The sequence below is a fragment of the Abramis brama genome (assembly GCF_963993115.1).
Source record: "Abramis brama genome assembly, chromosome: 7".
Lineage (NCBI taxonomy): Eukaryota > Metazoa > Chordata > Actinopteri > Cypriniformes > Leuciscidae > Abramis > Abramis brama.
Window position 1 is genome coordinate 32365965 of NC_139969.1, and position 17303 is coordinate 32383267.

Consider the following 17303-nt stretch of genomic DNA (forward strand, 5'->3'; position numbering starts at 1 on the left):
CTATGAAATAATTAAATTATAAAATTAATTAATAGAGCCAAATGGCGGAAACTGCAAAGACTGCCGATTTTAATGTAAGGTAAGAGTGTCAGGTAAGAGTAAGATACTTGTCTAGATTTTGCTGCTCACTTATGTGGGTTTAAGTATAAACAGACACTTCTATGAACTTTAAACTTTTAAACTTTAAAAATTACATTCATAAATGGCCTTACAGTCGTTAAGTGTGTCCCCGGCTTTAAAGGACATATATGTCATATATTGGCACAGCCATATCACCCACACACTCCCACACGGAGTAATTGGAATTGTAACTCAAACGTTGTTTAGAAAGCTAGCCCTGTCCGAACAGAGCTTTAGTGTTGTTTTAGCAAAAACAATTTGCATACGCTCAGATGTAATCCAGCATGGCTTCAAGAGACTTGGAATATTGCACAAGTTGTATGAACTACTTTTACGATAGTTTTATGGTGCTCTTTTGTCAGTTGGTTGTCAACATAAATGAACATTCAAAACTAACCTCCACTGTAGCAACTGCACTGTATGCCAAATACCCCTCGGTTGTTCCCACAGCGTTACCACAAAACAGCACTTTATTTGAGGTACCACGATCTTGGACTTTCACATAGTGCTCGTCGGTCCAGGGGGTCATTTCAAATGTGCGGAATTTTTCCATGACTTTATTAGCAAGCGCCTCATCGCCTGAGCTTCCCGCCTGGTGACTGACACTAGAGAATTCCCTGCAAGAGGGAGAAAGAGAAACAGAAAGACCAAACAAAACATGTTTAACTTGAGCACCTGCTCATCTCACAGTATGGAAAAAGCAAAAGAGCAGTTGTGTATATTTACTTGAGGTTGCTCTTGATGTTGTTGGTTGTCAGTTTCTTTTTCAGCAATGTCCTGAGATCACTCCAGTCCAACGAATAAACTGGTTGTGGTCTCTCTAGGGTAGGCTCAGTAAAAACTGGACAATCTGACTTGATTTCATTTTTGACTGTGCTTCTTTTAGACAGGTAACCAATGAGGTATCCTGAAAGACAAAAACATTAACATTATTTTTATGCTCAAAAATGGTTAGTTTAGCAGTCTTACACAAAAACATCTGACCACAGAATTCTACGACTGACCAATCAGAAGGAAGTATTCAAGAGGGCCATGAAATAAGCTTGAAACTACACCGGCACATCGGCTTACCAATATTAAATAGGAACAGAATGGCAATGACAAATCCACAGATGGTTTTGGGAGAACGCTGGTTCAGCTTGCTTGGGTAATATGGACGATTATGTTGGTTTATGCTTTCCCCAACACCGTTAGCCTCCACTTCATCATCCATGTCAGATGAGAGCTTCATCTCCACATGGCTGTTGTCACCCTCCATGTTCTGGGTCAGGTTAAATCGAGTATAGGAGCGCGGCTCCCCATTGAACTGGGAAAATACAGTTGCAAGACACCAAGATGAAACACTGTCCTGGGTTCTCGTAGATATTTTGAAGAATATCATTAACCAAACAGTTGATGAACCCCATTGTCTTCCATAGTATTTTTTTTCCTACTATGAAAGTCATTGGGGTCCATCAAAATTCTGTCATAATTTACATAATTGGAAACTTTAGAATTTAAGATGTTTTGAAGTAAATTATATTCCTTTAAGGGCAAGTCATGAAGTTTAAGCGTTTCTCTTCAATATAGAAGATTTTTCAGCACAAGAAGTAAAAGTAATATCAGGAACATTAAGGAGGTTTCAGCTGAAGTTCCTAAAATCTGCTTGATTAAAGAGAAACTTTTAAATGTGAGTGACCACAGACCTCATGCTTTATTATAATGAAACTGATTTCTTTATTCTCTCTCTCAAATGGTAAATGACTGGTTCAGATAACTCAGTTAAAATGCCATGACAAAATACATTTGTATGAAAAGATTGTCTTACGATTTTTGAAATTGTTGTCCTGGCTTGATCCATGGCCTCAAATAACTTCTGCAAGAGAATGAGAAATGTTCAGTGGAACACAGAAAAAAAAGAAAAAAAACACACTAATCGCTGTGTAGGAGATAAACCTATCATAAAACAGAGATAGATTCCTTATGTCAACAAAAAAGGGCTGTTTAATGATCTGCAATAACAGATATTATATCGTAATGTTGGTGAAGGTGCACTACTACACAATGTTTTGTTTGTTTCTCTAGCTGATATGACAGTGGTCATGAACTTTGACCTTAGCTTGACACCTCTGTGTGTGTGTGTGTGTGTGTGTGTGTGTGTGTGTGTGTGTGTGTGTGAGTGTGTGTGTGTGTGTGTGCGCGTGTGTGCGCGTGTACGCGTGTACATGTTTTTCTATCCCGGTGGGGACTTAAACCTGAATGCACACAAACTCATGGGGACTCGTGTCACTGTGGGGACCTAAATTGAGGTTCCCATGAGGAAACAAGCTTATAAATCATACAAGTTTTTTTGAAAATGTAAAGATGCAGAATGTGCTCTGTGATGGGTTTAGAGGTAGTGTAAGGTATAAAAAAACCATTACAGCTATGGAGAGTCCCCACAAAGATAGTAAACCAGAGTGTGTGTGTGTGTGTGCGTGTGTGCGTGAGAGTGTTTGTTGCATCACACTTTTCTGTTAAATGTGTCATTGCGAAGATGCTCTATTCACCATTGATGAATAAATCAGTTTGTTTTTTTAACAACTTTTTTGCTTTATTTCAAAGTTTGTAGTGTTGTGATTCACCTCATAGCGGATTGGCTTGTTTAATGGATTATAACGCTTTAACAAAGACTTTTCTTAAATCTCTATGAGAGAAATTAATGGAAAATAAATACTTCCGGAACCGGTTAGTTTGCTGAAAAAGGGGGCGGACACACTTTGCTTTTTCTCTCTTTATTTCTTGTACATGATTCATAAATTTCATTTGGCAATAAAAATAAATGCAATTATATGTGCATCAGTAGTGAAGCATAGCTATTTTTATTTATTTTATTTAATAATTATATTTTCATGGTCATTATTGCTAATATTGTGATAAAGATTCTCTCTATTTTACATCGAGTTGAAAGTTTTCATGTATTAATGATTTTAAAAAAACCTCAATGACAGAATTGTAATTTTTCATTGAACTATCTCTTTAAAATAGTCTGGTGGAGTGAAACATATACATATTATATATATATATATATATATATATATATATATATTTAGTTTTATTTTATTTTTTTATTTTTTATTACAAATATACCATATAGTACAAGAACTGGGAAAGTGTTGTTTAAAACAGCTTTAGATTAAATCTAGCCTGTCAAACTGCTAGAAATTTCACATCAACCCTTTGGCTAATCTTTTTATAAAGATTATATAATATATAAATATTATGGCATGTTTATAAAATGTATTCATTATAAAATTTTACAAGAAGGACTATGGAATAAGAGACATCTAAAGGACTAGATCTGTTTTTTTCAGTGGTTGAAGGTTACAAGAAATATGATAACCCAAAGCACAAAAGACAGACACTGCAAGCAGTTTCATTCAGCAAACAGAGAAAAAAAGTCTAACAATGAATTTGTTCTGAAATAACTAAAGACACAGAAAAAAAGTCACACTGAAGAATTGCGCCAAATGCACTGTGTGAGCTTGCTTGGACACATGCACGCTAGAGATAGGGAAAAGCATTCGGGCTACACCCTACCAGGAAAGAACTTGTCGTGAACACAATCAGATCAAACCAATCCTCATGTCCGTTGGGGACTGCCTGACATTTAACCTCGTACTGTCTTTTCCTCCGAAACTACACAGAAGTCTGCTGAGCTCTTTCATGACGGCCCACTAATCCTCATACCTTGTCTATGGGTGCGTTAGCCCTCGTGCTTAACCATACCGACTTACTGTGGGAACAACGAGAGCCCAATAAACGATAAAGGAAACTTTTATCAATCAAGGCTAAAACAACTGAAAACAGAACAATAACAATCACACTAGCAGAGAAATCATTACAGCCAGTCATGTTCAAGGACAAGCCAGTCAAATGTTCTTTTATGGAAAAAAAAAATAATAACTCTCCATGAGCGGCTTCTCTGGCCAAAAATCCTCAATGGTTTTGTAAAGGGTGCTGTTGATTCAATCCATTCATGCAATACATCAAGCTACTGTTTCATGTGACTCTGTGCCACCGCCACTTGAATCATACTTTCTAAGACATAAATAGACGAATTAGTCTAAACTTGTGTCATTTACTCACATTTTAAAATAACCTCTCTAGACGCATACGTCAATAATACATAACTGTACTTTTCTGGCCCTACAGATTAACGTCAAACTATTTTGGATCACGATCTAAGTTTTCCAAGAATGTGCAGACATTGTTGATTAATCTTTCCAGAACTGGCAGAGAGGATTAAACTGTAGCGAATCATGTGATGGTCACACTGTGTAAAATCACTGTACAGTCTAATGAAGTTTTGTTGGGTAACCTAAAAATGTGCTTCATGTGGTAATATCTAAATGAACTAAAAGTTAATACTTGTGCACCAACTCAGTCATTTTTTAGGTTCAGATTAGCTCAAATTAGCTCAATGAGGTAACAACTGCACATTTTATAAAATTGTAATACATAAAATTGTATTACTACCTAACTCCATTTGCATGCAAGTAAGACTCCCTGCAATGTAAATATTGTGCCTTTCAAGCCAGTAGAGATCATTTAGATGAAGAGACACACAGGGAAGGACAAATGCTCAGAGCTGACCCTGAAGAAAAAGTCACATCCACCTGCCACCAAATCACTATGGAAAAATACAAATTAGTTAAACTCCTAAAAAAAAATTGGAAATCGAACTTGCAAGCACTACAACGTTAGTAAAATGATTTAATATTACAATTATTTATATTAAAACTAAATACATATTCATGAGGCCATTTAAAAATATCACCAAAAAGTCAGTTTTGTCGTTAAACTAATTTTCCACGTAAAACAATAACCATGTCCTATGATTTGCCACGATCTGTGTGAAGGTCAGAAGGGTTTGCAGAGCACGTGCATGAACTCTCTCTCTGTAGGAAAAGTCTAGTCCGCACCTGCTCTGTATACAAGCATTTACAGTAGCCTCCACACGAATTAAAAGCGATTAGTTACATTATCATTCTAATCATTTCACTTATTAATTCAATATTATGCGAAATAATAGTTAACGGTTCAGAAAGCTATGCATCCCTATTTCTGCACCATTACAGTAGAAATTATCGATAGCATTCAGCAGACAACGCATTTCTATTAGAAGACCATAAGTCTTACCAATCCTCTCGAGCTCCTGTCTTACTGAAGGTAAAGTCACGACCACCACCACCGCGAGCGACACACATGCACTTAATAACCTTGGCGTTGGAGACCCCGCAGGACGTTCATATTCCAAGAGGAGGCGGGGTGCTTTTGCTTTGGTGTCACTTCCGGGATTCTATATTAGGGAATTATTCATTCAGTAGGTTCAAGACTAAGATTTAGCCTCTTTTTTATTATTATTATTAACTATATCTTCAAATTCAGCCTAATCTCCAATTGTCATTTATATTCTAAGACTATCCAGTAGGCTATAAAATATGGATATATTTAGCTACATAAGATCTGGGTAGCTAATACTAATTAACATATATTTAATATTAATTCTGTGGATCTGCTTATTATGCATAGCGTTTTTAATTAATTATAATAGCAGGTGCAATGTGTCACAGATAAGTGTAATCATTTTATGTATCTTCTCCTCCAATAAGGAAGGTCTTGCATGTGTATTCTTGTTTTTGTAAGCAGGCTAATGAAAAGATTGCTTTATTTTTCAAAGTGCCTGCTCAGCAGACTCACACGCCAACATCTGTAACTGTGCAGGAAGAAGAAGAAGATTTGGGCCAAAGTAATCTAACCTGTGAGACATTTTCCAGGAGGAGCTCAGGAAAAGTAAAGGACACAACCAATGTGGGTTTTTGTCAGAATTCAGCAGCACCTGTGAAAATACTGTGCGTAATACGGTAGGAACTCAGATTTAGTTTTAACTGTGCGTGTGTGCAAATGTTGGAGACGCTTCATTCTCTGAATGCTGAAGCACATTTAAGCAACTGTACGTTTCTTTGATTACATGTAGTGTGTGTTCAGGAACACAGCAAAAAACATGGCTGATGTTGTCATGTTTATCCAAATATGAAATTTTACAATTTCATCAATTAGCAATAAGCCAAGTCACCTTTATTTATATAGCTAGAGTTGTATTTTCTTTACAGCAATAAACAAGTTCTGATCAATGATGCAAACAGAATTCAATTCTGCTGTAATGCAGCTCTAAAAAGAAAATAGTGTCATTATTCAGCTGAAATCAGTTCAGTGTTGATTCAGTTCTGTTTAATAACTATGTAAAGTTTATCAATTATGGAATGAGTTCAATTAATCTAAAAAGCAGAGAAAACAGTAATGTCATCGGCAAAGGGCAGTTCACCCAAAAATGAAACTACTGTCATCATTTACTGACTCTCAAGTTGTTTCAAACCTGTATGAATCTCTTTCTTCTGTTGAGAGAAGATATTTTGAAGAATGTTTGTAACAAACAGTTCATGGACCCCATTGACTTCCAAAGTATTTTTTCCCTTACTATGGAAGTCAATAGGAACCATCAACTGTTTGGTTACCGATATTCATCAAAATATCTTCTTTTGTGTTCAACAGAAGAAAGAGATTCATACAGGTTTGAAAGAACTTGAGGGTCAGTAAATGAGGACAGTAGTTTCATTTTTAGGTGAACTGTCCCTTTAAGTGTCCCCAACTAAGCAAGCCAGAGGCGACAGTGGCAAGGAACTCAAACTCCATCAGGTGACAGAATGGAGAAGAAAACCGTGGGAGAAACCAGGCTCAGATGGGGACGAGTTCTCCTCTGGCCAAACGTACAAACATTATGTGATTATAATTCCAGCCTGCATCACAGGTCACACTGTAGATTGATATCATCCAGTTCCTTCTGCTTGATGATCGGGGTTCATTACGCCAGAATTTGGTGGAAGGGGAGTTGAAGCTGGCTATAAGGTCTGTACACAGAACCTGATTTCACCAAGTGCAACGTGTTTCTGGATCAACATCTTTGTTGATCCTTGAACAACATTCCAATCAATCAATCAATCAGATTTGAGGGACAAGTTTACAGTTTATGTCAAGTTTAGGCTTTAAACCAGGGTTAGGTGTTTCTACATCAGTGTTATTCACCCATTATTTCCCTCTGATTTTAGGGATAACTTATGAGTAGGGTTAGGTTTAGGGGTAGTTAGGACTAAATTTTTGTGGTTGTGTGTAGGCAGGTGTATCATCTGATCTGGATATGGACCTTTTCAAGTTCATACTGCTCATGAAAACAAATCACCTTTTAGCCGAAACAACTTACGACTTGGAGAGTCACCATGATGTTATTAGGTTTTACTCAAGGGCACAATGATAAAATGAGATCTTTGTGTTTGTGTGTGTGTGTGTGTGTGTGTGTGTGCGTGCATGCGTGCGTGCGTGTGTGTGTGTAGCAATAATTATACTGTTTCTTGATAATTGTTTAGTGCGACTTATGTTTCATAAGCATCTTTTGCCCACTATTATGTTGCTAGTATTAAGGAAACCCCATTTTTCCAAGACACCAAAACAGTTTTCTTCACGATCTCTGACACAATGGGTGGTCTCTGATTTATGCCTCTATAATGAACTATTACTGAGGCTCAGAGCGAATCCTGCACCTCTGCTGCTGGGCTGAGCCGTTTCTTACAACCATTATAAACATCCCAAGTATGATAACTTTTTCTTTATGATGATCATCACTGTAAAGACATTTTGTAATGTACTTTTTCTGTGCAAGTAAGGGGGTAACAAATGTTCTGTGAGTAGACGTCTTTTCCTTTATTTCTATGCAAGTCTCCACAGAACAAGAAGACAATGAAGTGTTATTTATGTCTTCAATAAAGCTTCATTAACATGGTCTTTTTCTTGTGCCCAGACTGAATTAGTTTCAGTAAATCAGACTTCATGACCTGTCCTGCTGTTCAACTGCAAGCTGATTTGCTTTTCTCATTTCTTTCCCTTTTCCCATGCAATTAAATTCATGTCCACACAAGTACTTCTGACATTCTCATGGTTGCACTGTAATTCTTCATTCTAGCGAGAACAGTTCCATGTTTGCTGTTAGACAAACAGATTCATAGATAAATAATTATAAACAAATAACCCCCCCCGCAGCCATCTCTGTTTGATAGTAAATATTGCTGCATAGTATGTGCGAGTCCTGAGACGGATATCATGAACCAGCCAGAGAAACTCATAACAGTGTCTCGCCCTCACACACCTGCGCAACGTTCACACAGTAATCACATAAACACCTGTCCACAAACGGCTTTCATTCTCACCCTGAGAACATTTTGTGAAAGAACAAAAGGCGAAGAAAGAAGAAAGGCGTGTCCTGACAACAAACTGTAATTATGAGGAAGTATCCATTTTCAATGCTTTGCCATTTAAACCCAGCATTTGAACCAATATCCTGTCAGATAATAGGGGAGAAATCAATATAATATAATATAATATAATATAATATAATACACAAGATCTTGACTTAAAAAATGGATGTACCTCTTGATGGAAATAAAATCACAACATTTATTTCCATCAAGAGGTGCATACATTTTTGGTCCAGATCTTGTACTGACAACGCAAGAGTCCAGCAGCACTCTGTAAAGTCTCCTCCAGCACATCCCAAAGACTTTCAGTGTTTTTATGCTCTGGTGCCAATTCATGTGTGAAAATGATTCCTCATGCTCCTCCCAAACATTCTTTCACAATTCGAGCCTGATGAATCTTGTCATTGTCATCCTGGAATATGGCCATGATGTGTCTTTCTACATGGTTGTTTAAGAAATGAAAAGCTACACACTCTATCATTTAGGGTTAGAAGAACTGATGACAATCAAATAACATGATAGAAACAGAATCACTGAAATAATGGTCCAAATCATAGACTCTTAAGCATTTGCCTATTTAAACCATTTTCTTTGGTAATGGTATAACTGACTATTAAATATATACAGTTGCAATCGAAATTATTCAACCCCCATTGCAAACAGCTGAAAGTCTGTAAATTTTGCCAATAAACCTGATTTGCAATGGGGGTTGAATCATTTCGATTGCAACTGTATGATATGATATGATATTATATTATATGATATATGATTGCATTTATTATTATAAGATATATTATTAGTAATATTATTTTTTTGTTTGCATAAAACTCAAATGAAGGGAAATGATGGTGCAGGTTACAATATATACTGTTATTTCCCAGGAAGTATGTGATTTAATGTTGTTAATTTTGTGAATATATGTGTGTGTGATTGTGTTTCCCTGCTGTAGTTTTTGCCTGTTCTCCTCTGTTCCTCCCTGTCCTCTGGCGGGAGCATAACTGATGCTCTGATGTTCCTCATCAGAGTTTGTGGAGAGGAGTTTGCATTTAAACAGAGGGAACTGGTTGTTGAACAGAGAGAACATGGCATGCCCGCTTTCCCAGACTTTGCTGAATGAAGTAGCCTATGCTTTGAGCTGTAATGCTTCTTTAAGAAAGCCTGTTGTATCGGCTGTAGTGGCAGAAAGCTTGGTGTGCCCCATTATTGTTGCTTGTTGATGCAGTAGGGAGGTGCGTGCCACTTTTGTTGTTACTAACCCTTGCTTTTCTCCTGTTTTTGGGATAGTAAGTCAAGGAAGAGATTTGTTGTTAATTCAATTATTTTTTGTTCGATAGGTTAATTAGATTCCCTTATTTCCAGGTAATTTACCCTTTTGTTTGGTATTTTGGCTTTAACCCCGTCCTGAAGCATGAAGCATCTTATAATAATTTATATTTGAGTTATTTTTTACTGTTATCAACCTTATTCTTAACTACTGTATAAAGTAAAAACTTGAAGGGTTACCCTGTGTGTGCGTGTGTGTGTGTGTGTGTGTGCGTGTGGTGAGTGTGTGTGGTGAGTACTGGGATTGCAGACAGAACCGACTCTCTTGTTTTTTTTACTTTATTTCGTGGGGATACGTTTTCTTTCTGTCTATGTCTATGTGGTGTTTTTAATATGCTTTAAGACAAATGTGCAAATTCATAAGTCAACACTACTGAGTATTTTTTTCCTTAACTGCAGTGAACCAAAAGACAGTCTCAAAAAAAACTGTTTGGAATCGCTGGTGTTTCTGACGTCACAAACTACCAATCACGTCAACGTGTGATCGTCAACGAGTGGATCTCTGAGCTGGTGTGAATGAGTGGAGGCGGGGCTAATTTGCATATTCATAGAAGCACGTATACTAAATGAGGCAAGTGTGTAGAGTTACATTCAAGCTATACGAAGGCATGAAGAATTTCTTTTTCCCAAGGAAAAACGTTTAAATATGTAATTTTGGTGGTCAAAGATGAGTTTTAAGGGATAAAATTATTGACTACAGGGGGACTTAAACATCTGACTACACTTGGTTTGCTCACTGTGTTCTGAAATGTCATCTTTGTTGTTGTTTTTTTGGTGTTTGGTCTACTGAGAAACCAATCTTTCTTAACTAAACCATGAATAAGACTCTTTGTGTCTTACTGTATGACTGGTTGAAGGCTAGCAATCAGACAGTTGTCTCCACATCTGCGACAGGCTCTTTTCAAGGTGTTTGTGTGCTGGATATGGGCAGCAGACTGCTGACAGTGCACAGAACACCACGACCTTCAACAAGAAGCTTCAGATACTCAGCCACAAGCTTTTCCTACAGCTGCTGCGCACATACACACGTTTCTGCACACAATCCTTTGGCACATCTCTCTTTCTGGTGAGGCACACACCCAAGGCCTGAAAGGACTTCCTCACTTTCTCAGAAGATCCTGTTATCAGGGTCCCACACGCAGGGGGAGAGGTCTGGCACACACAACGAGAGAGAGGGGGAATAGTGGAAGATACGCAGGTTTGCCCTTCTCTGACCCCTTGATTTCATCTAAACTGCAGTTTTCTCAGATTACAAACTAATCTATTATTTAAACAGCATTAGCAGGAGCTTCAGCAATATCAAGCAGAAAACAATGCAGGACTGACCAAAGACTATCCTTATACAGTATAGCATAAAAGGACAGTTCATGCAAAAAAAATGTATTTTGTCATTTACTCACCCTAATATCATACAAACCTGCATGACTCTATGAATTATAGCACACAAGTGATATGGGCTACTTTTATGATATTTTATTGTGTCCTTTTTTGAAGTCTGAAAGCTCCAGTATTTTCATGAAAAACGGTGACTTGTAAATTCTTGAAAACATGTCCATCTGGCGTGTGTTTACATTGAAAAACAATGCAAAGGTAAGGCAGTGGAATGTTAAAACGCATTCTGTGTGAACGGCCCCTTAAGTGACAAATTAAAGTGTGGCAGGTTCAAGCATATTGTTCTTTGAGAATATTGTAACCTAAACATTTTATGCTGGGAAAACAGTGCTGCTAAGTCAGTGTGTTATATGAGAGGAGTGATTTTTATTAGGCGATATTGTGTTAAGAACATTTCAACATTTCTTTATGTTTGGTTTGGTCAGAGGTGAATCTGTGAGTGTTTTACTCACAGCAGAAAGTGTTGTTGTTACAGTAAATGTGAGGCCTCAATGCCATGCTGAAACTTCACATGGAGTTCACAGAGTTGAATGGAAAGTGCGTGTGAATTCAGACGTTCAGTGGTAAAATTATTCTTATTTAAAGGTTTTCCTGTTTGGCTGTGGCAGCTGAAGTAGGCAGAAATCCACCATAAGCATTCAAACACACTCTGTCTTTGTCTTCCTAACACATACACACTTGTTTATTTAACTTTGTATCTTGCCACTTCATCTGTTCATTTAATTATTGTGGCTTATTAGTGTTAGCATTACTGTTGCGCATATCTTAAAGTTATTCACCCAAAAATGAAAATTCTGACATAATTTACTCACCCTCAAGTGTGAGTTTCTTTCCTCTGCTGAACACAAAGGAAGATATTTAGAAGAATATGGGTAACCAACAGTTGATGTACCCCATTTACTTCCCTAGTATTTTTTAACCCCATACTATGGAAGTCAATGGGGCCCATCAACTGTTGGTTACCCATATTCTTCAACATATATTTTGTGTTCTGCAGGAAAAAGAAACTTATACATGTTTGGAACAACTTGAGAGAGTAAATGATGTCAGAATTTTCATTTTTGAGTGAACTGCCCCTTTAATGCACCGCTTGTTGAGGAGAGGTGTGTTATTACTTTTCTAAGTGATCAGGCTTAAAGGGACAGTTCATCCAAAATCTCAATAATTTAATAATGTATTTTCTTGTGAAAAAGAAGTGTGCTTAATTGTATTGAATGTACACTTGTATTTAAATACATGAAACGTTTCAATAGAAATGACATTAAAGTATATTTTAGTTTACCATAAATGCTTGTCAGTACAGTACATTTGACAGTACACCTTTAGACAACAGAATTATGAAATAACATATAAAGATGTACTTTAAACCTACTTATGTCAGTCAAAAAATACTTATGTTTAAATAATTGCATTTAATATAAATTCAAACTAATACATTTTCATTCACTTGCAAATTACATGCAGTTAAGTGTTTGAAAACATAACATTCAGTTCACACAGTATATTCACTTAAATTGAATTATTCCTGTATAAGAAGAAAAGAGAGAGGAATGACTTTTACATAAACAGGTTACTATTATGAGGGAAAAACTAAAAATAAAGATGGAAGATAAACGTAGCCGTCAATGCTGAAGACCAAGTACGTTGATTATTTCGGCCCACCTCAACGTAAAAAGATGCCCGCCCCCCCACAGATGATGCAATCCCACTGAAAGTGAAGTAAGCTTGGACGTGTGTGTGCGTCGTGCTGAGGACTGTTTCCAGCAGATACACTATCACCTCTTTACAGAACGGCCTCACAAAGACAGCTTTTTATCAATTAAAGTGTGGTCCTAATGCTAAATTAACAGTTACCGCACAAAGGCCATCTTACAAGAATGTTCAGAGCATAATATAACTATTTTTTTACAGCTTCAGATGGGTAGGAAATGCAAAGGCACACAATGTCTACAACAAATGTTCAAAGAGGAATCTAAAATAGTAGCCTACCACAGTGGATAATAATTCCAAACTATATGGACCATTATCAGGATAAACTATTCATATTATTTACAGATGGATCAAAACAGTCAGAGACAAGCTGTACTGGCACTGCTTTTTTCATTCCTCATTATCATAAAACAGCAGCAGATCACTTTATCAGTGTATATACTGTAGATCTATTAGGAATTTGATTGGCATTGTAGTTGCTGGAAGAAAATAATCAGAGCCAAAATGTCCCTATAGCTTCTAGAACGGTAAACACATTCTATTAGATTGCAAAAGATGTGAGGAAGAAAGAACAGAGTTAGAGATGCGAATTGGAAAGCAAAACATGACACTAGAGAATTTGCTGGGAAAAACATCTGGAAAAGTACAGCCTCCTAATAAATTATCAGAAAAAATACTGGGGAAAGTGAGAGAATTTAGTATGGATATCTATTAATTTATTCATTTGATTAATTATTTTCCTGTCAATCTGCTGTCCACACTCCAATCCAGTAGGTGGCTGTAATGCACCTTTAGATTGGTTTGCCAACCACCATTAAAGGGATAGTTCACCCAAAAATGAAAATTAGCCCATGATTTACTCCTAAGTGTATATGACATTCTTCTTTCAGACGAATACAGTCAGATTTACATTACATCTAAGTAGTGTCTGCAAAATAATATAGGGTTCATAGACAATTGGAAAAGTTTTTGGGGCAGAACTGACCTGTTGAAAAGAGATGGTATTCATCCCTCCTGCGATGGTGCTGCTCTTCTCTCTAGTAATATGACACAGTCTTAGAGCTCAAACATGAATTGGGGCTCAGGTCATGAAGCAGACAGACTGGCTAAACCGACCGTCTGCTAGCTGTCTCACATCACTGAGATCAGATAAATCCCATCACATAGAGACTCTTTCACCTAGATATCATGATGTAGAGACTGTCTGTTCCCCGAATTAGGACATACAAAAAACTCCCAAACCCATTTAAGGGTAAAAATGTAATCGATGTTCAAAAAAAAAAGAAAAAAAAAGATTTAATACAGATGAACAAATGATAAAGCTCGGGTTGCTGAATATTCGATCCCATACTTCAAAAGCAATTATTGTTAATGATATGATTACAGATTATAACCTAGACGTGTTGTGTTTAACAGAAACCTGGCTAAAACTAGACAATTACATTACTTTAAATGAGTCCACGCCCCCAAGATTACTGTTATAAAAATGAGCCACGTCTGAAAGGAAAAGGGGGTGGTGTTGCTGTAATCTATAGTAATATCTTCAGAATTACTGAGAAATCTAGTTTCAAATATAATTCTTTTGAAGTGCTGGTGCTTAATGTAACACTATCTAGTGTAAATGATAAATCACGTTTGACATTTGTGCTAGCTACTGTATAGAGGCCAGCAGGTCACCATACAGACTTTATCAAAGAATTATCTGAGTTTTTTGCATCAGAGTTAGTACTGGCTGCAGATAAAGTCCTAATTGTTGGTGATTTTAAAATACATGTAGATAACTAAAAAGACCCATTGGGACTGGCATTTAGAGACATTCTGAACTCTATTGGAGTTAGACAACACGTTTCAGGAGGACCTACTCATTGTCATAATCATACTCTAGATCTAATATTATCATATGGAATCAATGTTAATGCCGTTAAAATTCTGCAGCAGAGTGAAGACATCTCAGATCATTATCTAGACTCGTGTAAACTCCATGCAACGAGACCAGACCAGGAGTGAAAGGTGAACGGGGCATATAAAGTGTGTGTTGATGAGGGAGTACAGGTGCAGCGAGTCAGTACTCTGGTGATTGTGAACAATTGGGGTTGTGACGGTGTGGCTGACTCTGTGACACATCCCAGATACCTTAGAACAGGAGTGCCCAATCCTGCTCCTGCCGTTCGACTGTCCGGCACAGGTCATCTCCAACCCTAATCACCTGCCTTTAATTTTGAAGTGATCCTAAAGACCTTAATTGGTTGCTTCAGGTGTGTTTGATTAAGGTTGGAGATGAATTGTGCAGGACAGTTGATCGGCAGGAGCAGGACTGGGCACCCCTGCCTAAGAAGAACTCGATATTGTGACAGAAACTTTAGACTCTCCCTTTTCCAGCACTTTAGACACAGTTGCTCCTTTGCACTTAAAGAAGATTAAAGAAAATAGTCCAACGCCATGGTACAATGAGCACACTCGGGCCCTTAAGAGAGCAGCCAGAAAAATGAGTGCAACTGGAGGAAAACAAAACTAGACGTTCTTCGAATTTCATGGAAAGAGCACGATTGCGTACAGAAGAAACCTTAAAAAAATGCTAGATCTGCTTATTTTACGACTTTCTTAGAAGAAAACAAACACAACTCTAGGTATTTATTTGACACAGTATGGGTATGAAATGGGCTGAAAAATGGGCCCCATGTAGGATTGTCGGCGGGTTCCATAATGGCCCCATGTTAATTGCCCAGATGAATTTCATGTAGGATTGCACTTGGTACTAGGTGGGACCCAAGTAGGTAACATGCACAAGACCCATCTCTGTCCCAGCTTAATAAGCTCTTCTCTGGTACGGGTTGTGTCGAGCCATTAGTTAGTCTTGTTGTTTGATGAGAAAAAGATTAAATGTAACCTATACATTTTTACTACGTTGCCATAAACGCGTTAAGAATCTGTACAACTGAAGCAGTGGAGGACTATTATTAGAATATTAGAATATAATATTCAAGCTGTTTTCAAAATGTTCTACTCTTAATATTAAACCAAAAAAACGACTGAACGAATGATACACAAATCCGGATAGTTCAGTAGATACTTCATGCTCCACATCCCTAGACTTCAGTGACGCATCTGAGAACGCTAATTAAGAAATAAACGGGGTGCAGGTTAAGATTATTCACTTGCAGTGCATTTATGAATTAGTATGGGCTGCTGGTGGTACTTGAGACTATATTTGTCATTTTGTGATTCTGTGGGAAAAAAATAACAATAATAAGACTATAAGGATACGCTAAAAGATGCTAAATGTAAAATGTTTTTCTCTATTTAACAGCATTAGGCTGTCTTACAACAGTGAAAGACGCCTTCCCTTTTCATCAGGTAGATTGCATGTCTTGTGTGGCTGGATGTTGGGCTCGTGAACAATAATAACGTTGTTCATCCAATCTTTACAGAAATATATACGTGGGAGCGATCAGCCGACAAAGGATTCTGCTTGGTTTTAAAGCCTTCACTTATGATCTCTCATATGCAGGTGGGCATATGCAAACTCCACTTAAAGATAGATTGTATCATCCCATAAATTTTGCCGTTAGACGGACTTAGAGGCTTTTGCATCTGAAGTCTTCATATGTTGTTACAATGCTATCCTTTGGCTATCCTCAGCCCAGTGTGTTTTAATGTGTGTTGTCACTGACAAATAAATAAATAAATAAATAAATACACTGTTTATATATATATATATATATATAATTTTTTTTTTGTTTATTTTTTTTTTTTTATATATATATATGTGCATTCATATAACACATGTACAAACACAATTTAAATATTAAATATTTGAAATTACACAAAATTTTGTGAATATGGTACATAAATAGTCAATTAGCTCTAAGCGGCCTGGATCCGACTGGTGGTCCTTGACTTTGATTGACATGTGCTGCTTATTTTGTGGGGATGACTTGTCCACACCTGCATTGTCCTGTCGAAGGAACAGACATAATCATGTAATGCTGACCAGATTTAATGAATAATTCTTAAAGAAAATCTAAAGCCAAACTGCGTCTACCATTTCAATATGAGGGATCAGAATTGAAAAGGATATGATTATTGTCCCAGATTAAATTATTAAAGTGTTTAATAATTTCAAAATCTAAGTAAAATTGAGAGATAGGAGGGTCTAACCAATGCTCTTTTCCGGGTCAGCTGGGACCTGGGCTGAAGGCTGCTCTGAGTTCTCTGGTTCAGTTGGGAAGTGGTTATCCGAGGGGCTTGATGGTTGTAGCTCCTCAGTTTAAGATTCTGCTGTATCTTGCTGTCAATTTCCACACACAGTTTTTGTGAAGGGGTTTGACATAAACCTACATTGTCCTGTTGGGGGGAACAGATACATGTATAATCGTACAATGCTGGGCATTTTTAATGAGTGCTTCTTAGACTAAATCTAAAGGTGAAATA

General features: G+C 37.1%; 1 protein-coding gene across 1 annotated transcript in view; it reads right to left on the reverse strand.

Moving 5' to 3' along the window:
- tfr1a (transferrin receptor 1a) overlaps window positions 1-5406 on the reverse strand; it is a 16892-nt gene extending 11486 nt beyond the window's left edge. Inside the window, exons 1-5 of the mRNA XM_084119695.1 lie at window positions 5281-5406; window positions 1928-1975; window positions 1192-1426; window positions 847-1027; window positions 518-737 (exon numbers count right to left, since the gene is read on the reverse strand). Coding sequence (XP_083975821.1) covers window positions 518-737; window positions 847-1027; window positions 1192-1426; window positions 1928-1960 — 669 coding nt within the window. The 5' untranslated portion in view covers window positions 1961-1975; window positions 5281-5406. The remainder of the gene's footprint in view (window positions 1-517; window positions 738-846; window positions 1028-1191; window positions 1427-1927; window positions 1976-5280) is intronic.
- Window positions 5407-17303: the final 11897 nt, after the last annotated feature.